Source organism: Haemorhous mexicanus, chromosome 30, assembly GCF_027477595.1.
Source record: "Haemorhous mexicanus isolate bHaeMex1 chromosome 30, bHaeMex1.pri, whole genome shotgun sequence".
Taxonomy (NCBI): Eukaryota; Metazoa; Chordata; class Aves; order Passeriformes; family Fringillidae; genus Haemorhous; species Haemorhous mexicanus.
In genome coordinates, this window is record NC_082370.1 from 2999082 (window position 1) to 3026186 (window position 27105).

General features: G+C 51.4%; 1 protein-coding gene across 1 annotated transcript; it reads left to right on the forward strand.

Annotated features, from left to right (window-relative positions):
* The first annotated feature begins 13342 nt into the window (after positions 1–13342).
* On the forward strand, positions 13343–14071 carry TCIM (transcriptional and immune response regulator). The gene has a single exon (XM_059870584.1). The coding sequence runs from the start codon at positions 13396–13398 to the stop codon at positions 13714–13716; it is 321 nt and encodes a 106-aa protein (XP_059726567.1). The 5' UTR covers positions 13343–13395; the 3' UTR covers positions 13717–14071.
* Positions 14072–27105: the final 13034 nt, after the last annotated feature.

Here is a 27105-nt window from a genome sequence, read left to right on the forward strand (position 1 = left end):
TGCTGGGAACGTGCCTGGAGCTGTTTGATTTTCCAGCATCACTCTCATTCCATGGTTATGGCAATGGGAAGGTGCCAGCAGCTGACATCCCCAGCAGCAGACCAAGAATTCAATGTTACAACTCACTTTAAAAGTTTTTTGACCAATCACACAAAGCAAAAACACATTGACAGTGGTTCCATCCAACCACTATAAGCACAGTTACCTTTGGTTAAAACAATTTTTGCTTATTTCAAATCCAACACCTGCTTGTGAGCCTCAAACACAATGCACAGAGCTCCAGTATTAAGCTTAGAACTCCCTAATATCTCTTTAGATAAACTTTTCTGCAGCTTAGGGAGTTATTCTAGCCAAGCATTAATACACAGACCATGGTTCTGTTTGTCCTTACTTTTCTATATTTTACATCATTTTTCTGCTGACCAATCCCATGGCTCCTGCTCAGCTCCAATCCCAGTTCTGCTGTCTCTGAGGCCTTCTGCAGCTTTCCCAAACCCTCTGATTTTATGGATTCCCACACTGATCATGTCAGAGGGCTCTGGAGAGCACACTGCCCTTCTTTTGGTGGACAAGGAAAGTGCCAAAAAAGCTGCAGAGGCAGAGTCAGCCAGCAAACTGCACAGCACAGGCTCTGTGGTTTGCAAGTGCTCTGTCACAGCCAGCCCACAAACAACCAGCAGCTCCTTTGGAGTGGGGTTCAGTAAGGATCCTGCCACTCTGGAAGTACCCAGAACTGAGCCACAGGCTTCTCCTGTGTGCTCTCCTGGCAGCCTGGGACAGCTGCTCCAAGAGAGCTTTGATTCCTCTCTGTTTCCAAACCATGGCTGTCTAACACTGATCACAAGACACAGACATCCAAGCTCTCAGGTGCATTCTGACTGGAGCACGTGGCTTTTCAATAATTTATGCCTGTGCCTAAAAATGGCACGAGGTGTTTGAGGATAACCATGTGCTTGGCACCCATGCTGCATCCCACCAGTGGGAAGTGTGCTGCCACAGGCTGCCCACCTGAGGCCCTGCTCTGTCCTCAAGGGTTTGTTTTGGCAGGACTGCACACCCCAGAATGTGTGGGGTGAGTCCAGCCCCAGGAGCCATCCTGAGCAGCAATGTCCAGGCTCTGCTGCTCTCTGTCAGACCCCAGCTGGGACACCCTGAGCCCTGGAACAGGCAGGGTTAAGGCCATTTCTGCAGCTTGGTAATAGAATTAATGGTATTTCAGCAAAGGAAAAGCAGCAAAAGAGCTGCTCCCCTCCCTCCTTCAGAGGTGCTGCCCCCAGACCTCAGCTCCCAGAGGTACAGCCAGGCTGGGATGTGCAGGCTGCCCAGGATCCACATGACTGAGAAGGGGATTTTGCACCAACTCCCTGAGCCCAGCAGTATCTGCTGGGTCAGCTGGGACTGACGCCTGCCAGGGAGTGGATGGAAAAACAGGAGAGATGTCCCAGCCCTTGTCCATATCCAGAGCAGCAGCTCCAGACCCAAATCAGTGCCACCCACACAGAAATCTCCCTTATCTCTGGAGCCAGCCCTGTCCCTGCAGCACTGAGGCACATGTTTCCACTGTGGAGCTGCCACTCAGAGCTGCCCAGCAGCCCAACAGCTCTTCCAGCCACAAACTGGAGTGCCCACCTGACTCCTGACTCCTTGCTTTTGTTAAGCAGAGATTTCCCCTGTGATACCTGATGGTCAGGCCTGTGTGATGGAGAAGGAAGCCTGGGTGGCAGGAGGAGGCCTCACCTGGGCACACCTTTGATGCCCCAAACCTCAGAGAGCCTCACCAGCCCTGGGACCAACCCACAGGAGGTGGCCAGCCCTGCCTGCCAGGCTCCCTGTGCTCCCTGGGCCATGCCCAGCCTGTCATCCCACCCACACTGGTGGCTCAGACTTTCCATCATTCCCAATCTCTGTGGCCTCCGGGTCCCTCCTTGCCATGCCCAGGTCTCACCCAGGTCACCACTGAGACAAATCTGTGCAAAAGTTCCTGAGCACCTTTCCTGCTGCTGGGCTGCCAGCCCCCTCCCCAGGAATTCCCACAGCCCCCAGGCAGCTCCAGCCAAGTGCTTTGCTGCTTTTGTCCCATGAATATTTGAAATCGAACAGGAATACAAATATTTGGATTCCAGACACTTCCCAATTCCAGCCTTATTTATCATACTTGGCTCTGCTCCTGGAGCTGGGGCCAGAAGAGGCTCTGAATGATTTAAGTGATTTAGCATGCTGTGCATAGATCAATCTCACTCTCCCCTCCAGCCATAGGTTTCCCTTTGTGGTTTGCTGCACACTTATTATATCCATCAATATCCAAGTAATTAAAATCCCCCATTATCTGGGTCCTGGCTCCCTTACAAACCCCTCATAAGCCATAAACTCGTTCATGATCAACCTCCCTAAAGTGTCTGGGAGTTTGTAGCCTCATCTCAGGGTCCCCAGGCTGCTGTGAAGGTCCCACTGGAGCCACGGCCAATTCCAGCCTGAGCCACGGCTGCTGTTCCTCTCCCTGTGTTCCTGTCTGTGCCAGCACTGCTCGTTTCCATCCCCATCTTTCTCCACTCTCTGCTGAGTTTATCTCAGAGCAGCTCCCCCAGTTCCTGCCTCACTTGTGCTGCAGGAGCAGAGCTCTGGACCTGCTGCATTCCTGGGAGCACCTGGGGGCTGCTGGGCTCCCAATGCTGCATCCCAAACCTTGCCCTGCTGCAGCACCTTGGAAAGGCAGCAAGTCCCCAGTGCTGTCACACCTGTGGCCCAAATGTCCCTGCTCTGTGATCAGGGACCACCCCAGGGCTCTGCTGGGGGGACATTTCCTCCTCACCTGGTCAGGCTCCGTCCCTGCACACCTCAACCACAGGTCTCTAAGGAATTTATTAACAACAACCAAGTCTGCCTTGTGATTTCCCCTTGGGAGGGATCTGAGAGCACAGAAAACAGCCTCCCCCTCCTTTCTGTGCTGCCACTTGCCCCAGAGCTCAGGCTGTGCCTGGAGCACCGTGTCCCATGCAGCCTGGCACAAGCAGAGCCTTATCTGCACCTGGGGAAGGGCTCACCTCTGCAGAGCTGCTGCAGGCCAGATATGATTACAGGTCATGACTCAAGCCAAAACCTGCTAATTACAGCAAGGGGGAGGAGAGAGGAGCTGCTAAAATACACCTAATATGGAGAGAGATTGGGGAAAATTGAGAAGCCACCACTGCTAAAAGGATGACACGGTGCTGGGAGATGGTAAAGTCTTCATTATCAGATAAAGGATGCCCAGAGGGACCTTTGGGAAGGGGTTTTATTTCCCTAAAATCCAGAGCAGTGTCTGGCCACTGTTTGTAAACCATTGCACTATTACAGCTGTTGGTAAATAAAGGAACCAGAGACCCAAACATTGGCACTAGAACAAAAATAGCTCAATGTGGGGCAGAGGGTGGGAATGAGACACAGGCAGGTCCTGACCAGGGTCTGATCATTTCTCTGCTGCCCAGGGAGCAGGGTTTGACCAGAGCCTGCAGGGTGGCACAGAGGATGTGCCACGGGCCTGTTTGCCAAGTTAGTCAGCACAGCCCACAGGGCCAGCCCTGGTAAACAAGGGCACCTCTCCCTGTGTTCCTGGTCTGAGCCAGCATTGCTCATTTCCATCCCCATCTTTCTGCACTCTCTGCTGAGTTTATCTCGGGGTAAACAAGGGCAAACACAGACCCTGGTGTCCAGGAGGCGCAGTGAGCCCGTGAGGCAATCACTACCCGGCATCCTCGCAGCTCCAGTCAACCCCATTTCTTAGAAAAGTGGAAAAAAAAGGAAAAGAGACAGGCACTGCTATTATTGCAGTAAGAGGCTGTGTCATGCTGGGCTCTGCAGCTAAATATATTCAGTGTTTACTGTAAGCAAGGACAGTGGGAAGCCTTCCGAAACGACACGGGGGCTGCTCCCATTTTTTTTCAGCTATCAATCACGCCTGGCTTGAGCCATTTTTATCCTGACACAAATGGAAAATATTTTCCTGGTTTAATTTCTACAGATCAAAGATACTTCCTCAACAGAGAGGAGCCCCACAGCCCCAGGAGTGAGGGGGGGGAAGTCCCCAAGGAAACTATTTGCCTGAGGGGACGTGGGACAGAGCTCAGAGCAGATGGGGCACATCAGGACACCACCCCTGAGAGTCAGGACACCATCCCACCAGCCCAGGGGCACTTGGCCAGGCTGTTATTCCTTTCTCTTCCCCAATTAATTTGCCAAACAAGCAGCTTGGTGTTCACCAGGTGCCTGCCAAACACAGCACCAGGAGCACCCTGGCACTGCCCCAAGGGGTGAGGATCCCCTTTGCTGCACCAGCCCCCCCTTCCCCAGCTGCTGCCATGATCACAGAGGCCTGCAGAGGGGCAGGGGTTTGGGGTCAGAGATCTGTTTACTTTCTCTGTAAGATTTCCCTAAACAGCTCTGGAAAATGCTCCTTCCACCGAGCTCATCGTGGCCGGAACTGACTCAGCTCTGTGCACAGAGGGTGCTGGACATGAGCTCATGGCCTCAGTGACCTGATGTCACACTCAGCACTGTTTGCTGACAGACCACATCTTTTATTTCAGGTTTTTTGTCCCCATCAGAGTGGTGAGAGCAGGGCTCCCCATGTGTCCCTGACCCACAACCTCCCTCGGTCTCACTCAGACCCTTGTGATGGGCAGATTCCCTCCACGAGGCAGACACCAACTCAAACAGGATTTACTTCTCCCAGGAAGGTGCCAACAACTCCAGACCACAAACTGCTGGCTGGGCTTCTGGTTCGACCCTGAGCCACTGAGGGCTCAGAGCCACAGTGGGAGCTGTCAGAGCCCAGCCTCACCACCAGCACTTTTCTGCTCAGCCAGACCCTGCCAGAGGGATTGCACTGCCTGCTATACACACAGCATCACCCCTCTCCCCTTCCCTCCCCTCCCTCACAGAACTAAAATCTACTGGCAGCTCTCAACTGGTTCTTTTTTGTCTGAACTGCTGCATAAATAACCCGACAGACAGCCTGAGCCCCTGCACACTGACACCTGACAGCGAGTCAAGGGCAGATCTGGAGAACAAAGACAAGGCTCCCATGTAAACAAGGCATCACTCACTGAGACTGTGACTGTGACTGTGGGGAAACATCTAGAAGGCATTGCTGGGAGAGTTAAACACGCCTGAGAGCAGGGGCTGTCAGCAGGCTGCTGCTCAGTGGCACCACTGGGGCTGGTGGCTCTGCCTGGGGCCAGGACACAAAGGGGAGCACTCTGAGCTGTCCTGAGCAGGTCTGTGCCCCACAGATGACTCAGGGCTCTTGGGAACCTCCCTGCTCCAGTTGTGCCCAGCTCAGACCTGTGGCAGACAGCTCTGCTCTGGTGCCTGGAGCTGCCAGCCCTGTCTGTCCCAGAGATAGGCTTTACAGCCCTGCTGCTGCTCTTTGAGCAGGGCTGACGTGGGCAGCTGAGGCAGCTTCCTGAGGAAAACAACCACTGGCAAAAGTTCACTTACCTGCCCTGACAGCTGCAGTGGCCTTGGGGACAGCCAGAGCCCCGGCACAAACCAGAATGACAGCCCTGGAGCAGCTCCCATCCTCCTGCAGCAGCAGGGGCCCCAGCTGAACCTGGGGAGGGTCTGCAGCGGGGCCTCAGCATGCAGAAAATGCCCCAAAAATACCCCAGTACAGCCAGCAGCCCCTGTGGCACAGGCACTGCCACAGGGGTGGGAAGGAGATCACAGAAATTGCTTTTCTAGCAGCTTCAAAGCAAAGTTGCTGGGCCACCAGAGATGGTGGTAGGAGCCAAACACCATCTGTTCTCTCCCAGAAACTCTTTTGTTGGTGGAGAAATGAGCTATAAGGCTGATAACTCTGCAGTGCCAAGCTCATCTCCCAGACCATCAGCACGGCGTTGACTCCCTGATAAATCCCCACAGATGCAGCTTTGCTCTTCCCCTCTTTCCCTTCCCTTCCCTTCCTGGCATTCTTCTCCCAGTGTTGCTGATACCCAAACCTCAGCCATCCCTCTCCAAAACCCAGCCAGGTCAGGAGCTCCCTCTGCCCATCCCCCTTTGCTTTGGCACAGAATTAAGGAACTGAAAACTGAACACTGCTCAACAAGGCTGTCCCTCTGCCCCTGGACCTGGCTCAGCTCTCTCAACACGAAGCCAGTGTTTCCCAGCCCGGGCTGCTTGCAGGCTTTCAAACACTGCACAGAGGTCAGCCAGGCTTTCCCTTGTGCCTGGCCCCAGACAGAGCCACCAGCCTGAGCCTTTGGTGGCCCCTGCCTAGCCCAGGATCTCCTCTGCACGGCCACAGCCCTCCCTGGGTACCCCAGACCACCCTTAATGTTCCAGATGGATAATGAGATGGTTGGCTGTCGCAATTAAAAATAATTATTGTGTGAATTTCCATAAAACCTTTAGTGATGCACAGTTATGTTATTGTAGTTTAGATGCCCTCTGTTCTCCCCACGGTTCCCTTTCCCCCTGTATTGTTGCCATCAGACAGCCTGGGCTGTCCAGGACAGGTACAAAGAAGCTGCACAGGTGTGCCTTACCTGGGGCAGCTGGGAATGGCAAAGCTCAGGGGGTGCTTTGGGGGTGGGCATGGCAGCACCTGAGCTCCAATCCAGTGACAAAGCAGTCTGCACTGATAAATGGCAAAGAAGACCTGAGTGACAGACTTTGGGAGGGCCAGGGCTGGCTGATGCAGCCCCAGGGGTACAAAAGCCTGAGCATCCCTCCTGAGGATGAACCAGCCCCGTGGTGTGCACGAGGGGCAGTTCCCAGCCCTGCAGCTTTTTCCTCATGTAGCCCTTTGCTGTATTTTTGTCAAGGTTTAATAAACCTTTTTAGATTTTCAAAGTGAGCAGCTGTCTCTCACCCTTAACAGACCCCCAGCCCCCGGGGTTGCCCCGGTGCCACCATCCTGCCCCACCCTCGGCACCCGCCCCGCTCCCTCCACCCGGCTCTGGAGGCAGCCACGTGTGGTATTCACATGGCCTCTGAACAGAGAGAGCTGTGAGACAAGCAGGGAAGAAGGAAAACACAATTCTTATCTGGCTTGCTGTGCCAAAGTAGAATGCAGTTTGGAGGTGGTTTACCCCAGGTGAGGATGGTTTGTTCCCTTGGCCTGTCAGGGCCAGGTGTGTGTGGGACTGTCACAGGACAGCCAGGACAGAATCAGAGATGAGTGCAAGTGTGAGCAAGAGTGAGTGCCTGGCAGATTCAGTTTAGATGAAATGTACATAGTACAGTATAATAAAGTAATTAATTAGCCTCTGATGATGGAGGCAGATACATCATTCTCTCCCCTTGGTCGGAGTCACCTTTGATTTACAATAGCCACGGGGGCTCTGGGGGGCACCGCAGACCCCCAGGAGGTGGAGCAGCACAAAGGCACAAAGGCACATCCTGTCTGCCACCTCTCCTGCAGCAGAGGAAGCGGCTGGGCAGAGATTAGAGCCCGAGGAGCGGGCGCTGCGGCGCCGAGCGTGTGCGGGGCGCTGCGACAATGACCCGGGCCAGCCCCGGGCCAGCCCCGGGCCAGCCCCACGGCAGGATTTCCGCGGGCCCGTCCCCCAGGCAGAGACAATGAACTGTCTGACAGCTGGAGACGGCTCTGCCTGCGCCCCTCTCCAGCCACGGCTCCTCCAGACCTTCAGGAAGATCAAACAGGAAATTGGGCAGAGAAAGAAAAGGCTGTTCGTGCTCCAAAGTCCGAACTTTCATTCCTGACCCGGCAGGAAGATGCTGAAGTCGGGATATTCAAATGCTTTCCGTGGCATCCCAGGGGAATAGCAGGACGTGAAGGGCTGGTGCCATCCCAGGGGATCGGTGCCATCCCAGGGGGTTGGTGCCATCCCAGGGGGTTGGTGCCATCCTAGGGCACTGGTGCCATCCCAGGGGGTTGGTGCCATCTCATGGTGCTGGTGCCATCCCAGGGGGTTAGTGCCATCCCAGGGGTTTGGTGCCATCCCAGGGCACTGGTGCCATCCCAGGGGGTTGGTGCCATCCCAGGGGTTGGTGCCATCCCAGGGGGTTGGTGCCATCCCAGGGTGTTGGTGCCATCCCAGGATATTGGTGCCATCCCAGGGTATTGGTGCCATCCCAGGGAGTTGGTGCCATCCCAGGGTGTTGGTGCCATTCCAGGGGGCTGGTGCCATCCCAGGGGGCTGGTGCCATCCCAGGGGGTTGGTGCCATCCCAGGGGGTTGGTGCCATCCCAGGGTACTGGTGCCATCCCAGGGGGTTGGTGCCATCCCGGGGGTTGGTGCCATCCCAGGGTGTTGGTGCCATCCCAGGGGGTTGGTGCCATCCCATGGTGCTGGTGCCATCCCGGGGGTTGGTCCTGCTGGCACATGCTCACACCTGATGGAGTTTTCCCACTTCAATTCCTACCCTGCTGCACACCCCTGGGTGTTGCCCACCTGCATCCCCACAGACAAAGCTGTTCTTTTTGTGCCAATGCTCTGATAGCAACCCACCACCGTATGTCAGGAACGATCTCCCACGACATGTGGGGAGCACCACAGCCAGAGTTTCTCTTTGCAAGATGGATTTCAGAAGTCTCAAGCACCGAGAGAATCACCTGTGGCTTCCTTACACAGCAAGCCCTTGCCTCCCCAGAGCCTGTGGGACTGCAGCATCCACACCAGATGTGTCCCCAGCTCTGCTTTGCTGCATGCAGGGCTCCTTCCGAGGGGTCCTGCCTGGTAAAAGTGCCAGAAGTTTCTGTTTGTCTCCTGCTTCTTTCCAGACATGATTTACTCACTGGAACTGCCTATCCATCATGGCCTGCACTGCGTTATTAACTTGGTGATTGTACATTTAGCAGAGAATTTATGAGAAATGAGGAGACATTCATTATCAGTAACACCACAGACTTTACTCTTATATGGTCTCCCTGCACAGAGCAATGCTTGGCTCAGCCAGCTCCAGCCATTCCCTGGCCCAGAGCAGGACAGGGCTGCTCTGCACACTTCTGGAGCTGCATTCCCCTCACTTAGGCATTCCCCTCACTTAGAAAAAAATTCTCCTTATTTTTTCCCCTATTTAAATATTTTCTGATGGAATTTAACTGGCTTAATTGTACCATCATGCCTTCTGTTGTTGGAAAACCAGTATGTTTTTCCTGTTTTCAGGCCAGGGAGCTGTGTGAGGATTGTCTGAGACATATCTGTGCTTCCCAGCAACTGCACTGCAGCAGAAGTGCCCTTAAAAGACCCTCCTTATCCTGAACCTCTGACCTGGGGACAAACATCCCCTCCTTCCCGTACCTCTGAACTGGGGACAAGCACCTGCCCTGTGCCATATCTCGGAAATGGGGACCACAGGAGGAGTCACAAGGAGCACAGATGGCCAAGTTAAACTCTTGGGGTTTCTGTGAGCAAAGGGTACCGTGTCCTGCCGTGAGATTTGGACAAGTGTTCCCAGATGTTCTCTTAAAGAAAGAACAACCACAGAAAAACCCAAGCCACAGCCAAACAAACAGAGATCTCAGGTGGAGTCCCAGATGCACACAATCCCAGTGGAGAGAGGCTGTGGGCAGGTTGGAGCCAGGGCAGGCCCTGGATGTCTGACAACCTCCCAGGAATTTGGATTCCGAGAGCAACACAATGAACCAGTTCCTCCTTGACCTTAGAGCCACTCCCCCGGCTGTCTGCAGAGCTCTCCATCTCAGAAACCCTTCCCAGCAGCCAGTGGCATTTCTGGCTCCTGAGAAGGCCTGGGCTTCCCCAGCTGCAGGCTGGTGGCAGCTGTGAAGGCTGCGAGGAGCCAGAGCTCCAGACACGTGAGCCAGGGAAAGGATGGCAGGAGCAGAGATGGCTGGAGGCTCCTGGACATTTCCCATTCTTAGGTTTTCACTGAATGGCCTGAAGAAAAAGCAAATATCTACCTATCTATCTATATCATCTATATCTCTATATCAATATATCTATATCTATATCTATATCTATATATCTATATCTATATCTATATATCTATATATCTATATCTATATCTATATCTATATCTATATCTATATCTATATCTATATATCTATATCTATATCTATATCTATATCTATATTTATATCTATCTATAGCTATCTATATCTATCTATATCATCCATCTCTTTCTGTTACATCTCTCAGCTATCACAGGATATTCTGCATTTCAGCTTCTCAATGCCCCATGCCTGGCTAGGAAGGGCTGGGCAGCACGGATGCTCCATGGGGGCTGCTGCATCCTCTGACCCCAAATGGGTGCTCCAGACCATGCAGGCTTTGGCAGCAGCCAGTGGAGGGAAAACTATGCAAAACATGCCCCAAGGAGCTGCCAGGCATCCCGGATTACCTTCTTTGGAGTGGTTTTGGAGGTTACATGAAGGCAAAGCCAGTTCTCTGCAGGAGTTTGTGGCTGCCCCAGCAGCCCGGCAGCCCCAGCCTCCCTCCAGCTCCTGCCCTGGGGCTGCCAGATCCCTGCCCGGGCCCGGGGCTTTCCTGGCAGCAGAACCGCCCCACCCCGAGCACCCCGAGCCCGTCACGCCGGGAGAAGCAGAGCACAATTAGAGATGTGGCTGTGCCTCCCTGCAGACGGTGGGGATGGGAATTAATCCTCCCATTAACGGGTGAAATGGAGCGTTTGCGTCGCACAAAGCAATTACACAAGAATAGCAGGAGGACGATGATAGAAATCACATCTTCTCTGAAGTTGCTCTCCAATCCAACACATGAATAATTCCTCCTAGGCATTACTGGGAAAGCAGTATTAAAACACCCATATAAACAAGAATTACTGGAAAAAAAACAGACGAGGCATGCTTCATCGCTCTGTCAGAGCCAAGCACAACTAAATTTATACAAAGTGGGCAGAGAAGCTTGGAGGGGCAAAGACATTTGTTACTGCTCTGTGCGAGATGAGCTCACAAGGAACGCGTGCTTGATCTTGGCAGCTTTTTGATGTCTTACTCCTTAAGCATCAGCTTTAGTCTCGGTTTCCATGGCAGATACTTTTCTGAGCTTGTATCTTCCACAGATATTGCTAATTTATGCTGTCAGCCACATCTCTGCAAATACCTGCAGAGTGATTCCATGTGCAGTGGGAGTGGTGAAAACAAGGCGCACGTGAACCTGCCTCAGCTCTTGTTTTTGACCAGGGGACAAAAAAAAAGGGTTTGTTTTCTTCAGCCCACAAGATCTTGGCTGATCTTCTGGCACTGAATTTTGCCCCAAGTACCCTGACACTGTGTTATCTGTCCTGTGAAGCAAAGCTCTTTCAGCATTTCATCTGGGCACGTGTTTTGGGCAGATTTAGCCCCCAGTGCTCGGGCAGCTCTGAGCAGGAAGGGTTGGGCAGCACATGTGGCCCTGCTTCCTTCTGCTCCCCCATCACATTTCATGTTAGCACAGTCTATAAACCATGAGATCTTTCCTGGGCAGAGATCCAGCCACACCAAAACTGTTCTATTTTCAGGGTGGATTTATCAGCCCTGCAAATGTTGAACAAGCAGCTGACGAATTGGTCTCACCAATTTGGCAAGACCGTGGCAAGGTGAGATGCTGCACGTCTGGCTGGTGGAAGAAGAATCCCAGGGATTTGCAAAGCTGTTGTTTACACACTGAAGCACGGAGCATCCAGCACATACAAAAGAAATGGTGAAAAACTTGTAAAAAGTAACTCACACAATGACAGAACCACAGGAAGCGACGGCACGTGCAGAGAGAGCTCATGCCAGAGCAAAGTCCTGGCAGCAGTGGGGAAACCCATGTCCTGGCAGGATATGGGCACTGCAGGGTTCAGGGCTGTTTCAGGATGTGCCCAGCAGCAGCAACGGGTGAGTCCCAAGTCCCAGGTGGAAAGGGGCCAGACACTGAAATGAGGCCACTCCCTCTCCTAAGGATAGAAGCCTGGCAAGTCCAGGCCAGCTGGAAGTTGATCTGAGCCTGGCTGGAGCTGGGCTTGCCAGTCATTCTGGGGCTCAGGAGCAACCTGTTCACCTGGCAGCCAACAAGTCCCAGGTAATCCCCTTCTCCATTCTGAGCCAGCACAAACATCTGCACGGGGCCTTCAGGTGTGCTCACCTCTTCACTGCTCCAGCTGACTGCTAGAGAGGCGTGTGTGGCTCAGACATATCCCCTCCCTCCACCAAAAGGAGCTGAAGTCTTAAAGGGAATGTGGAATAAAAAGCATCTGGGTGATGTTTCCTTGGATCTGTTCTTCAGTGTGGTCAGAGGTAATTTCTGCAGCCCTCTGGTAAGAAAGGGAAACCCCTGGTCTGAGTGGGATGGGGACAGAGGCTGTTCCTAGAGCCTTTCAGAAAGGATGAGTAACAGGCAACAGTAAACAAAGTTCTAGTTTTCCAAACAGAGCCTCTGCAGCATCCGCTGCTTTAAAACATTAACCAAAATCCACTTATCTCTGGCTCCTGGCCTTAAGTGACTTTTGAACCCACAGCTATTCTGGGCCAGATTGGATTGTGCCCAGTGCAGTCCAGGTGTGGGAGGCCAGCAGGAGCACTGGTGGGCAGAGCCAGCCCCTTGCTGGCAGCTGTGCCCTGCCCACAGTGCCCCTGGAATGAGAAGGGACCCAAAGGGTCATTGAGTGCAGCTCCCTGCTCCTCACAGGAGCCAAAACCGACCCCTATGACTAAGAGAGAGTCCTCCCAGCCCAAGGGCTTGTCATTGACCAAGGGTGGTATGGAAAGCACAGACTCTTGTGGAGCAGAGGTGAGTTTTCTTTCCAGCACTAATGAGCATGGAATTTAAGCAGAAGGACACTGGAGGCAGGAGCAGGGCAGCAAACTGAGTTTTCTTGCTCCCCCTGAGACCATTGTCGTGTGCAACTGAGGGTGTAACACCCAGGGCAGTCATCTCAGAGGATGTCAGGATCACCTGCCTCTGGGACAACACTTGTCAGTCAGAAACTGCAGCTCTGTGTGCCCTAAAGATGAGTTGCATCTGCTGGGAAGCAGCAGAAAGGAACCCATGTCCAGACAGGAGCAGGTTTGCAGTGTTGGCAGTGGAGACAGAGCCAAGTTCTTGGTGTTTGCACAGGCTCCAGCCTCTCGCTAGCATTGCAGCAGTTCCCACCTGGAGTTTCACTCCTTTACGATATGATGCATTGTGCACGCAGTGCTTTTCTCATGCAGCAAGGGCAGGAGTGGAGTTTGGGCTGTGCTGGCTCAGTCCCACAGCAGTGGTTGAAGCCCGTTCTGTGATGGGTCAAAAAACCCCAACATTTCCAGAAGAAGCTGAGAGGACTTTTCATCTCGTCCGCACGACAGGAAAGTTGGCAACTTAAATGTTAAACTTGCCTGCGACTGTTGGGTGTTGACATCATCGTGATCTCACCGCTGAAACCGGAGCCCTCCAGCTTTTCCTCCAGCCTGCCTTTAAATACCAGTCCTGGAGGCAGCCCAGCACGAGTTCCTCGGGCAGAGCCCTCGTCGATGAAAGCAAAGAGGAGCTCCAGCCCCGCAGCCATGTCCACGTCCCTGCGGGTGAGCCCCTCGGTGCACGGCTACCGCTTCGACACGGCGCTGCGCAAGAAAGCCGCGGCCAACATCTTCGAGAGCATCAACGAGGCGTCCCTGCAGAAACTCTTCAGAAACTCCGGGGACAAGAAGGCGGAGGAGAGAGCCAAGATAATCCTCGCCACCGACCAGGACATGGAGGAAAAAACGAGAGCGCTGATGGCACTAAAGCAGAGGAGAAAAGACAAACTGCTGCAGTTCCTGACGTTTCGGAAATACTCCATCAAAGTTCACTGAGCTGGCGGAGGGAGCAGGAATGGAGAACGTTTTGTGACGGGACTGTTTGAGACCTCCTAGCACGCTCAGCATGCTCGGCTGCCCCGTGGGCTTGGGGAGCTGAGAGACCACGCACGGGGCTTCAGCTCCGCTGCAAACCACGAGCCAACAGTGGCAGCAGCATCGGTGCCCAGGGCAGCACTGGTGAGGCCAGCAGCATCAGTGCCCATGGCACACTGGTGTGACCAGCAGCACTGGTGTGACCAGCAGGATCAGTGCCCATGGCACACTGGTGTGGCCAGCAGCATCAGTGCCCATGGCACACTGGTGTGACCAGCAGCATCGGTGCCCACAGCAGGATCAGTGCCCATGGCACACTGGTGTGGCCAGCATCAGTGCCCACAGCAGCATCAGTGCCCATGGCACACTGGTGTGGCCAGCAGCATCAGTGCCCAGGGCAGCATTGGTGTGACCAGCAGCACTGGTGAGGCCAGCAGCATCAGTGCCCATGGCACACTGGTGTGACCAGCAGCATCAGTGCCCATGGCACACTGGTGTGGCCAGCATCAGTGCCCACAGCTCATCGGTGTGGCCAGCAGCCTGGTGGCCAGAGGCTCGCAGAGGGAGAGAGAGAGCAGCTCCCAGCTGGAGGCAGACGAGCTCCTCTGGGCAGCCATGGGACTGAGCTGGGGGGAAGCCCCCACACCCAGGACCTCCTGATGGACTTGGTGCTCACAGACTTGAGCCGGGTGCTTTGCCTCTTCAGCCTGAGCCCGTGCAGAGCCCCGGTGCTGTGGTGGTGGGGGGCTCTGGAGACCTCCCAGCTGCTGCTCAGGGTGACTTTGCATCTGTGAAATGCACCCGAAGGCAGCGTGTGGTGCAGTGAGTTCAGCCGTCCGGGAATGCTCCAGAGACACTCTGCACAGCTGTGCCTTTCCTTGCCAAGCTCTCTGTGTGCAGGAAAAGTCGTTTGCACAGAAGCAATAATAATGACAGATTTCCCTGAATTTACTGTGAAGTTCCCTAATATTATGTTCACTTACCACTAACACTAAAAATCTAAATATAATAACTACAGTTCTTCTCTGTGTAGGTGACAGTCACTATTAGATGAGTACTTACTTCATGGCAATATTTTATTACAATGTTAATATTATATTGACTATAATTTATTGCATACAGTGATGTGAAAACTAATAAATTATGAAGTAAATCTAAATTATCTTGTCTGAAATGCTCAGTTCTCCTGGAGTGGTGGGGTTAGACTTTTTTTTGTCATTTCATAGAGACCTGGTTTAGGAGCAGACTACCTGCACCTCTCCCTCCTTCCCCAGACATGGCTTTGGCAGCCCATTCTCAGGATGTGGAGCAGCCCCTGGCTCTCCCATCCCACCTGCCAGCACCAGCTTGGCCCACGGTTGCTATGGCAACCATGTCATTTCCCCAGAAAGGCCTCACCAAATTTATTGTAATCAACTCCAGTGTCAGTTTCCCCTCTGTAACAAAGCAGAATAACATCTGCATTGAGGAAAGAAAGGTGTAGAAAATGATGGTTCAGGAGCAGGGTGGGCAGCGTGGCTCGTCAGCCTTTGGCATTTCTGCAGAGCAGAGAGGGAGCCAGGGCTTGGCTCCTCATCACCCAAAGAAACAGCAGTAAGTGACAAAGCTTTGGCAGCAGAACTGGGCTGTTTTTCTGCAGGTTGAGCTGTACTATCATGATAGACGATGCTGAAAGTACTTAAAAATAGCAAAGACTGGTTATTTATAAGTCTGTCCTCTAATAACCTGATGGTTTAGATAAAAACATTCCCATGACTCTGCTTAGAGCAACAAAGATAAAGCAGCTTGCAAGAGCAATAGCCCAGCTACAGGGTTTGTTTTTTGTTTTTTTTTTTTTTGCCTACAGTAAGAACTCCAAATTGCCAATAAGTCAGGGAGACTGGAAATAATCTTTTAAGTCACCTAACAGAATGGGCAATTATAATTATTTATACTGGAGTGGGATGCACGGTGATTTCACCTCCCAGGAAGACCAGAGAGTAAACTGTTTTGGGATGAATCTGTTTGAAAGAGCTTCCAAAGGCTTTTCAGAACTGTCCTTGCTCAGAAAATTCTCTCTCAGAGCAGGTTTGCTGCAGAGGAGTTGCCAGTTTTCCAGCATTCAACCAGAGCTGTGTCCCACACTCGCTGCAGCCGCTGCACTATTGGTGACACACCCCCACCAACCATCCACAGCCACAAAAACTGCCTCAAACAAGGCCAAACAGGGCCATCCAGTGCCTGCTCCCAGCCCAGCCCTGCTCCACCCAGCCTGGGGATGCCACAGCTCCTCCCACAGCAGCATCTTGTGACAAACCTCACCACAGAAGCCAGCAGGACAGCGAGCCCCCAAGCCCCCTGCCTCTGGGGGGTGTTACCTGCCAGGACCCAACCAGCCTGCTGCTGAGGATGCTCTGGGAACACCCTGCAGGGACCAGATCAGCTCTGCACCCTCCTGCTCTTCCCTGGCCCTGCTGGGGCTTTGCTCCCTGCTCCCCTGGACCACTGAGGTGTCCACAATGCACCCCCGTGCTGGATTTGGGAAAGCCTTGTCACTCTCTGATCCCCCAAAACCAAACCCAGACAGGACCAATGCTGGATTTGGGAGAACCTTGTCACTCTCAGGGCCCCCAAAACCAAACACAGCCAATGCTGGATTTGGGAGAGCCTTGTCATTCTCTGGCCCCCAAAACAAACCCAGACAGGACCAATGCTGGATTTGGGAGAACCTTGTCACTCTCTGATCCCCCAAAACCAAACCCAGACAGGACCAATGCTGGATTTGGGAGAGCCTTGTCACTCTCTGATCCCCCAAAACAAACACAGACAGGACCAGTGCTGGATTTGGGAGAACCTTGTCACTCTCTGATCCCCCAAAACCAAACCCAGCCAGTGCTGGATTTGGGAGAACCTTGTCACTCTCAGGGCCCCCAAAACAAACCCAGACAGGACCAATGCTGGATTTGGGAGAACCTTGTCACTCTCTGGGCCCCCAAAACAAACCCAGACAGGACCAATGCTGGATTTGGGAGAACCTTGTCACTCTCAGGGCCCCAAAACAAACACAGACAGGACCAGTGCTGGATTTGGGAGAACCTTGTCACTCTCTGGGCCCCCAAAACAAACCCAGACAGGACCAGTGCTGGATTTGGGAGAACCTTGTCACTCTCTGGCCCCCAAAACAAACCCAGACAGGACCAATGCTGGATTTGGGAGAACCTTGTCACTCTCAGGGCCCCCAAAACCAAACACAGCCAATGCTGGATTTGGGAGAACCTTGTCACTCTCTGGGCCCCCAAAACAAACCCAGACAGGATCAATGCTGGATTTGACAGAGCCTTCTCCCTCTCTGATCCCCCAAAACCAAACCCAGCCGTGGCCAATGCTGGATTTGGGAGAACCCTGTTACTCTCTGGCCCCCAAAACCAAACCCAGCCATGGCAAATGCTGGATTTGGAAGAACCTTGTCACTCTCAGGGCCCCCAAAACCAAACCCAGCCAATGATGGATTTGGCAGAGCCTTGTCATTCTCTGGGCCACCAAAACCAAACCCAGCCAATGATGGATTTGGCAGAGCCCTGTAATTTTCAGGGCCCCCAAAACCAAACCCAGCCAATGATGGATTTGGCAGAGCCCTGTAATTTTCAGGGCCCCCAAAACCAAACCCAGCCAGGGCCAGTGCTGGATTTGGCAGAGCCTTCTCCCTCTCTGGGCCCCCAAAACCAAACACAGACAGGACCAATGCTGGATTTGGGAGAACCTTGTCACTCTCTGATCCCCCAAAACAAACCCAGACAGGACCAGTGCTGGATTTGTCAGAGCCTTGTCACCCTCTGGGCCCCCAAAACCAAACCCAGCCAATGATGGATTTGGCAGAGCCTTGTCATTCTCTGGGCCACCAAAACCAAACCCAGCTCCCTGGTGCTTCCAGTGACCTGGGCAGCATTTGCCACCAGCCTTTCCTTGAAAGAAGGAAGCAAATCTGGCAGAAGCCATGCCTGTGGCAGACTGAAATCCACACCCTCTGAAGTGGTTGCTGCTGGCACGTCCTGGGATTGCCCAGACAGTCCTGTTCACAAGATTTGCATAACATGATTCATAACATCTGCTGACTTGGGGATTTTACAGTCCCTCTTGTCTCATTACATTGAAATCATTAGCCCGAGTGGAATCCCTGATAAATAAAGGCCACTTACTAAGAAGTTATGTGATTATTGGATGTTTACAGTGAAAAAAGGCACTTTTCCTTGCTTGTAGCCTGTCTGCTGCTTTGGCAGGTTTGTTCTCCAGGAATGTGCCTTACTCAAAATGCTCAACAAAACCTGCAATGAATTCTCATGGGCCAAAGAGAGTTCCAGGTACAAATGTCCAACCATCCCAGAGCCCTTGCCCATGTTGTGCTGCTGCTCTGCTTTGCCCAGGGCTGTCTCTGGGTGGTTCAGAGCAGCTGGACCCATCCCTGGTGTTTGGTTACAGAAATAGTCAAGGCCTGAATACTAATGGAAAAGATTCTTTTGTTAAAGAATGTAAATCCATTGCCTTACAGCACTGACTAGAACACACTGCAGCTCTTTTCCAACAAGAACCACTCTTGCTTGCACTGCAGCTTCACAGGGAAGCATGAGGCACATCTCCCTGCCTGTGTGTCTGTTCTGACCAACTGCACAGGGCTGTTCATCAATACCCCAAACCAACACTGCAATGCAAATATGAAGCAGTCTGAGCACTGGCATCTCTCTAAACATGCTGTCCAAGTTGAACTGTTTTATAAATAATTAATACCTCCATTTTTATTGCAAGATTTCTGTCATGTCTTAACCTACTGCAGCCAAAGGTGCTTTTTGGGGAGACGCTGAACCCAACAGCATCTAACTGCTGCAAAAGTAAGCCTGAAATTAAATCCTGATGGCACCAAAAAACCCAAACCCACAAACAGCACAGAATAGGAGGGCACTGCCAGGAGGGGTGCCCAGGCTGTGCTGCCACAGTCTGCAGAGTTTATAATGAATTTTCATTCTCAGCAGGAGGTCAGGCTTTCTTTTCCTGAATAAATGTAGATTGTTATGGGGATTAAACTGATTAGGAAGGAAGTTTGGACTGTGCTTGTGATGGTGTTGGGGGTATCCTTGAGATTGTCAGATAGGAGTGGGAATAGGATAGGGGTGGAGAGGGTTATTAGGGCTAAGAGTATGAATGTGTTTAGGACTAGGGAATTGGGTTTGCACCAAGATGAGTGGCTCCTAAGACCATTGGACTGCTGTTATCCTTTGAAAGTCAGGGGACTGAGGTTTTATACTCAGATGCAAGAATTAGCAGTTCTGGCTGGTTTAACCTCCCCTAGGCAGGTAAGAAGGGTTTAACTTCTATTTTTAGAATCACAGTCTAATGTTTTGGTTGAAGCTATACTTGCACGGGGGGATACCAGAGATTAGTTCTGGTTTGAGAGGTGTGGGAGTCTCGGAATCTCTGCTGCTCACAGTGACCCCCAGATGTGTCACAAAGTCTCTTTTCCAGCCTGGCAAAGGAGGAGTCAGAGCTCTTCAGTTCTCGTCCTCAAGGTTCTTTATTGTTTCTTATCTATAAAATTCTTTCTCTGGCCTGCCGAGGTCTCTCAGCAGGACAGACAGAGGCACTCTGCCTGCCTCTGGGGTGGTGTTATCTTTTTATACTAAAAACTCTGTGTACAATATTTACATTTACTTCCCAATCCCCATCACCTATGTCAGACAGTGAGCTTCTACTCTAAACCAATCTAAAAATGCCAACATCACCCAGAAGATGGAGGCCAAGAAGAAGAAGGAGAAAGGACAAGGCATGCCCAAATTCCTCCATCTTGGGACCCCTGAACCCCCATTCTAAAAACCTCAAAAATCTATTTTTCACCCTGTGATAAATTCACTATCATTCTACATAAACTTTCATGGTTTGTAAATCCTCATATAAGGTTGGTCATTTTTTCCATGGGCTAAAATCAAAGGCCCAGGGGTCTGGGGCTCTGTGCCAGGCTCTCTGAGCTCCCTGGGCACGGGCTGGAGTCCTCCAGGGCAGCCAGAGGAATAGCAGAGATTAGCTGGGGTTTGAGAGGAGTGGGAGGGCAGGTCCCCGGGCGGGGCTGTCACCGAGCGGTGCCGGCCCTTCCTGCGCGCCCGGTGCCGAAGTCCCGGCGCCTGCGGGGCGCACGCCGCGCTCCGGGCCAGCCCCGGGGCCATTGTCAGCCTCCCGCACAACAAACGGAGGAAAAAGCTGTTCAAGGAATTTCCTCCCTGCAGGAGCCGGGCGTTTCCATTAATTCTTCTCCATGAGTCAGGCTGGCTGTACTGGGTGTCCCCTGTCCCAGCATCCTGAGGAACGTGCAGCTGAACAGCTAATTTTATCCAGCTGCTCTAACGCCCTGCTTAGAGCCCTGCTGGGAGGGTGCTGGTGGTTCCCCACCAGGAGAAGCCACAGAAAGGCAGGACACAAGCTAAGGAGAAGACTTTTGGCAGAAGCTCTGGCTTAACAGACTGGGGAAGGTGGGGAGCAGCTCAAGGTGCTGTATTGAATTTGCAGGCAATCCTAGTGAGGGGAGAGAGAATGATGCATCTGACTCCATCCTATCAGAGGGCTAATTAATTATTTTATGTTACTATATTATTCTGTATATCTAAAACTGAATCTGCCAAGCACTCAACTGCACTCCACTGCACAGAATCTTGTGACTGTCCTGACAGTCCTGACACACACACACACACACCTGGCCCTGACAGGCCAAGGAAACAAAGCACCATCACTGTGGGTAAACAAAGCACCATCACTGTGGGTAAACAATCTCCTTATTGCATTCTACTTTGGCACAACACAGGCACAGCAAATGATAAGAATTGTGTTTTCTTTCTCTGAGGTTCAGAGAATGCAAAACCCAGAAATATTCTTGGGAAGAATTGTGCCTTGCTTTTCTCTGTGAGGAGAAATGTGGGGCTACAGTGCTGGAAAGAGAAAGCCCAGAGCAAAGGGGGTGTCAGTGGCAGCAGACCACGCAGAGGTCCCACCCTCTGTCCCCTCCTCAAACACCCATCCCCACCTCTCCAAAGCAAGGCCACGAAAAGGTGGGGGTGGAACAAGTCAGCAGCCCAGCTCAACCTGAGCAGAGTGTTCAGGAGGAGATGAGGATGTTCCCCGTGTCTGAACAGCCAGTACTGTGACCTTCAGTGTCTGCTGAAATGCAGCACACAGGGCAGGAGCAGAGTCCAAAGCAGAGCTGAGCCAGCCGTGGTTGTGTGTGGGGGACAGGGTGCTCCAGTCAACAGCAACACCTCCCTGGCAGCTTCCCTTACACCGTGGGGCAACAGGCAAGTTAAAAATTAACTGCTGAGCTGAGCTTCTGCCCTGCTGCACCCAGAGGGACAGACTCTGCTTGGCAAAGCAGGAGAGCAGCAGCCTGGCTGCCCCTGGCCTAGGGGTGCCTCGTGCTTGTGAGAACAGTCACAGATGAAGCATATTTCATCTGCAGCTGCCGAGGGAAACCTCTGCTCTAAAGCAGGTTAAGTGTGAGTGACAGGCTGTAAAGAGGGAGATTTGTGGATGTGTTCGTGTGGTTTTCACAGAAAAGAGCTGGGCTGGGGTTTCAAAGCTCAAATGACTCACATGCAGCAAAATGATGCCCCAGTGTCAAGACAAGGCTATTTATGAGAAGAAAAGCCTCTAAAATACTGCAGGCAACAGGAGATGGCACAGTTGCCATTTATTTCTGCTAAAAACCAAAAGCTGGGCCATGACCAGAATCTTAATACACAACCCTGAAATAGCCCCTTATTCCCAGGGAGCTGCACCCTGCATTGGTGCCCATGGCACTGAGAGGAACGGGGGATTTGTCTTCCCAAACCAGCTGGGAGGTAAAACCAGCACTGGGAGAGAAAAGAAACCATGGGAAGGATTCCACTGATTGATGAATGGAAAAAGAGATTTGCTTTTACAAATAAAATTTAGGGTTGCTGATAAATGAAGTTAGACATTGAGAGATGAAAGAAACAATGGGGGAATCCCCTAAATTCCATAAGAATTAAAAATGAAAAGGGAGGGTTATACATTAGAGGGGAATCTTTGGGATCAGGTGTTCTGGGGAGTCTGAACCTCTCAAGTGCCTCAGAAATGGGGAAAGAGAGAAGGGAAATGTGGCTGGAAATTGGGATAAAAAGGGAGGCTGCATCCTCCAAACCTTGGAGAGACCCCAGGGGATGCCCCATGGCCTCTGCCTTGGTTGGAATAAAGTCAAAGGGCTCCTCTGTCTCCTGTTTGGACACAAACCTCTGGTGTTTGGGGGTTAATTTTCCTGACAGCACGGCTCGAGCACGCTGTGCTGTGGGAAGCTGGGACATTTTCTGCTTCAGGGCTCCCAGCTGGGGGCCCGGGCAGTGAATCAGAGCTGGGGCAGCGGCACCTCCCGGGCTGCGGCTCCTCCGAGCGCCCACGCCGAGGGAGCATCACCGGCACAACCAGCGCGCATCATCGGGGCCATCACCCAGGCAGCTGCTGCGGCTCCCGCTGCCTCCTCCGCGGAAAAAACTGCTTCTTCCAGCGCTGAGCACTGCCCCTGAATCACTGATTCATCTGCAGGATTGGAAGCTGTGATGTAAAATGGGTGGAAAATGTATAAAATAAAAATGGTCAACTAAGTGAATGTTATCACGAAAATCCAAGGAGCCTCAGACCACGGCCAGCGCAGAGATAGATTGTCACACAGAAGTTGGGAAACTCCTGGTGGCAGCAGGAGAGAAATCCTCGATAGCAAGCAAAAGGACGTGGCTGGTGCAGAGATGGGCTTCTCACACAGCGCTGCTCTCAAGGTGAAGAAAAAGGGAAGTTTATTTTCTGACTCCAACGTTTATAGATTTCCAAAAGTGGCAGTGGGTTGGAGGGTGACAGTGCCACCTCTGCAATGACACTGGGCAAACCAACAGCCCATCAAATCTCTCCTCCTCCAGAAAAGAATGCAACCAATAAGAAAGTGTGTGAGAAAGTTTGTTACAAGGATGTAAACATCAGAAGGCTTAGAAAATCTTAAAAAAATCAGGGTGACACCCTGCCATCCCCCCAAACCCTCCTGGAACTGGCCCTGGGGGCTGGGACCCATCACTGCAGGAGAAGGAATTCCCAGAGGGAGCTGTGTGAAAGCTGCTGCTCTCCCACATCAACAGAAAATTCAGTTTTTAAGAACATTCATGCATGTGAAAAAGTGGATTTCCATTGTCTTTGTGATGTAGAGATGCTTTAATGCCTCAAGGAATTAGGGAAAATCTGACTGAAAGTACTTTCTCCACCTGCTGTTGTTTCTGCCTGGACCATAATGGAAAGGGAAGAGAAAACTGCCACACTGTGCTTCCCAGACTGGCTGTATTCCAGCTGGGCTCTGTTTAAAATTCACCTGCCTTCCCAAATGCTGAAAATATTCCAATCCAGACACGGTTTTTTCTCCTCCTCTTCCTGACCAGTAAAGTACAAGACACAATTTTTCATTGGAAATCTGCTTGGGAGCCATCAGACCCTTTCTTCCCCCAGACTTTCTGGGAGGCTCTGATTTGCACCCTCACCCTGGTACCATTTTCTGAGCCAGTTTGCAGGAAGGCAGCACAGGCTGCCAGAGAGGACAAGGACAAATGTACAACTCTAAGGCAAATTGAAACCTTGAGCAGAGTGCAGTCCATGGAAAAATTCCAGGTGACTTGAAGGATTTTATACAGAAATAAAAAACCTTTCATATATTATGCAGAACGTGCTGCCAAACACATGCTGGTTTTATCCTGATTCAAACAATAAACTCCTTCCTAAACACTGAATGTTTTAGCCACAATAAAAGTATGCAAAAACATGTTATGAGGTTGGAGAGGCATTTACCAAAGTCAGGGAGCAGGCAGAGCTGTTCCAGGGTCTCTGTGCCTAGGACACCCCAGATTTACAGGGGTCAGTCCCTGCCTGTCCCTGTGCTCAGCAAACCCCCCCAAATGCACTGCCAGGCACATCCCCTGACTCCCAGGAGAGCCTGTGACATAAAGCCTAACACACTCAATTGCAGAGCTTCCTGTTTGCCATAAGCAAATAAATTAGGTATAATTTAATATTTGATTGTAAGATTTACTGTTCTAGCCTTTACAGCTTCACAGGTGGATACCCAGTAATGGAGCAAGAGGAAGAGCCCCATTAATTCTCAGCAGCTTGGACAGGCTGGGAGAAATAGGAATCTCCTCCAGCCAGGTCTCACAAGCTCTTGGAGGTCTATTTCTCACCCAAGATAGCTCAGCTACCTTTGGAGGCATAAAATCAGCTAGTTGGCTTCAGTTGCAGTGTTGTAAACAAAAAGGTTTAAGAAAAGGCAAAATAACAAACTCTTTACAGATAAAAACTGAGCCAGGTGCAAGAGGTTCTTGCTCTTGGTAAAACACCTCACAAAAGCAATTAGTTTCTTTGTTCTCTTCTTTTTCTAGTGAATTGGTCAGGTAAGAATTTTTGGTTCCTGTCCAACTGGCCATCCTTAAGTTTGAGGTGAAGTCCCCCAAACCTATGAAATAAGTCCCCCAAACCTATGAAATAAGTCCCCCAAACCTATGAAATGCCTTTTCCACCTAATCAAAGAGAGAAACTTCTGAGCCTCTTTCCTTTCTAAGAGGACAAAGGATCGTTTTGTCACTCTGTCAACAAAGAGCACATTCCTACAGCTGGGGAAACCTCCCACCACCTCCAGTCCCTGCTGGGGAAGATGAGGAAGCTCCTGCTGGCTTTAGGGGGACAATTTTTGCTCTTTGCCTGTGGCTGATGCCCAGAGCCACACACCCATCACGGGGCAGAGCAGAGTTCAGAGTCTCCTCACAGAACCCGGCGTGCTTTGGCACAAAGCTCAGCAATGACCTGAGGCTGCTGTTTACAGAGTGAAATTCAGCTTTGAAACCCTTCCATTCTGAATAATGTAACCTAATTTTTATAAGATATTAAAGCTCAGTCAGAACCTGAACTTGAAGCCCCAATATATTTTAGAAACTTCCCAATGCTAGCTTGTGGAAGCTGGGGTTCACCTCCCTTCTTCCTTTCAGCTGTGTAGAGAAGGTTTTCCCTGCTATAACATTAAAAAATCAGACTTTTGTGGAGTGTCTGAGATCAAGTGCTCCTCAAAGTTCTCTAATCACGCTGTCTGGTGCAACACTACTCTCTGCAGTCTGTTGTTTAGTCAGCATGTCTGGGTCCTTCTCCAGGAGGGGTTCAAACACAGTCTGATTCCTCAAAGTGCCATCCTGTGGGAATTAGGTTTGCAGTGTGAGCTCTTCCCACACAGCTGCAGATAAAAGTCTGCAGGTGCCAGTGCCAGGGGAAAGCCAATAAAGAATTCCATTTTGGACTCTTTTTGCAGGGTTTGGCTAGTTCAGGGGTTGATTCCCAAACGCTGTCCCTTGTCACCGTGTGCCAATTCTTAGTTTAACCTGGAGTGGTTAAATCTTTCTCAGAAACATCTCACTTCACCAAACAAACAAACCTCTTGCCTGGTTGCAGACTGAGCTCTGGCCAAGAAATTATCTTTATCTGCAGAAAACATCAGCAGGGCTGGCCTGGCCTGGCCTGGCCTTAGCCTCACACCCCTCAGACAGGCAAATCCCATCACCTGAGCGGGTTTCAGGTTAAACATCAGCCCAGTGCTGACAGCTGCAGAGCACTGCCAGCAATTCTGCATTTCAACATCATTTATATAACTTTGCCCTTATTTAGTGAAGCAGGAGATTGAGCAGGAGTTTTAAGTTCACCCTTGGGGGCTTCTCTGTGGCTCCTGGCACCCTTGAGCCTCCTGACCCCACAAAAGCTGTACCCAGAGAGATCCACTGCTCAGACCCTGGGAGCTCAGCACCCACTCTCCACTCATTTTCTCTTTTAATTATTTCCCAAGCCACTGTAAACGCAACCAAAACAGCCACCAAAATAAATCTTTACCTTTTGAAAAGAGAAATGTGAAATGGGCAATGATTTGTGAATGAATAGTGCATTATGTCACTGGCCAAGTCTGTTGCAGCCCATTCAGACCTTGGAAAAGTGCCACAAAAGTCCTGCTGGCTTTCTAGCCCCCCCAGCTCTTGGAGGAAACAGGTTGCTTCTGCTAGATCACTGGATGGGGGCTTAACCTCCTTTTGATACTTAAAAAGTGATTTAGGGATAAATCTTGCTTTGAAAAGTAAACACTCTTTCCCCCTGGATTTGCACAAGAGCTCAGCAGGGCTGGGTGAAGGTTGAGGGTTCCCTCCTTCCTTCCTGTTAAAGTTTTATCTTTTATTTCGCAATATACACACAAACAAATGCTAATTTGGATTCTGATTTTGTTTTCTTTTTCTAACAAAGCCAGGCTGTAAGCAGCACTTTGGCAGTTTGTGCTGGTGCCGCCCTCCTGTGGCTGGAGAGCCACTCAAGGAGGAACAAAACCAGCTTAAAATTCTGATGAAATGTCACCAAACAGATGCCATCAGAGTGAGGTGGGCTTGAGCAGCCTGGGCACACTAACTGGTCCCAGTAACTCCCAGCAAGGGCTGTTGGCTCCATAAAGTTCATCCATGCTGTGACAGATGGGTAATGCCATGACTGACTCACAATTAACAGACAAATCTCCTGGATATCTATAAACTTAAGAAAAGTTTATAGATTTGTAGTTGTGTTGTACCCCTGGTGTGGTTATCAAGGCACAGCTGGCAGGGCTGGCTGTCCCTGTGGAACACCTGAGCTCCAGTCAGGATTTGAGGAAGAGATCTCCACCACTGGACAGCCAAGAAGGGGCTGATGGACAGAACTCTGGGAGGGTTAAAGGGTTAAAAAGGGAAAACCTCCATGGCGAGGGGGCTGAGCACATGGCGGGGAAAACGCCACAACCTTTTTTCTTTATTCAGTCTCTGTTGTATTTTGATAAGGTTTAATAAGCCTTCCTAAACTGTGAAAAGTGAGGAGCTGTTTCTCACAATGCGAAAAACTTTCCAGGGCAGGAGGTTTGGGATAAATGCTTCACCCCAGTGACTCACCAGCTTCCACCCCGTGTTCCAGCTTGTGCTATGGCAACACAACATTTTGTGGGGTGTTTCATGTGCTGATCCCCCTTTGTTGGGGCAGCAGCACTCAGGAACAGCATGGAACAGCCTCAGCCCTGGTGCCAGCTGCAGGCAGAGCCCATCCAGCTCTGGCAAGGCTGGCACTGATGCCCAGCCCCAGCACACACAGCAGGGACAGTGCTGGCATGACAGGACCCAGGACATTGCTCTGGCTGCCCTGGAGGACTCCAGACCCTGGCAGGGGGCTCAGAGACCTTGGCACAGAATCAAAACCACCTGTGCCTTTGATTTTAGCCATGGAAACAATTCCCAACTTTGTGTGAGGAGT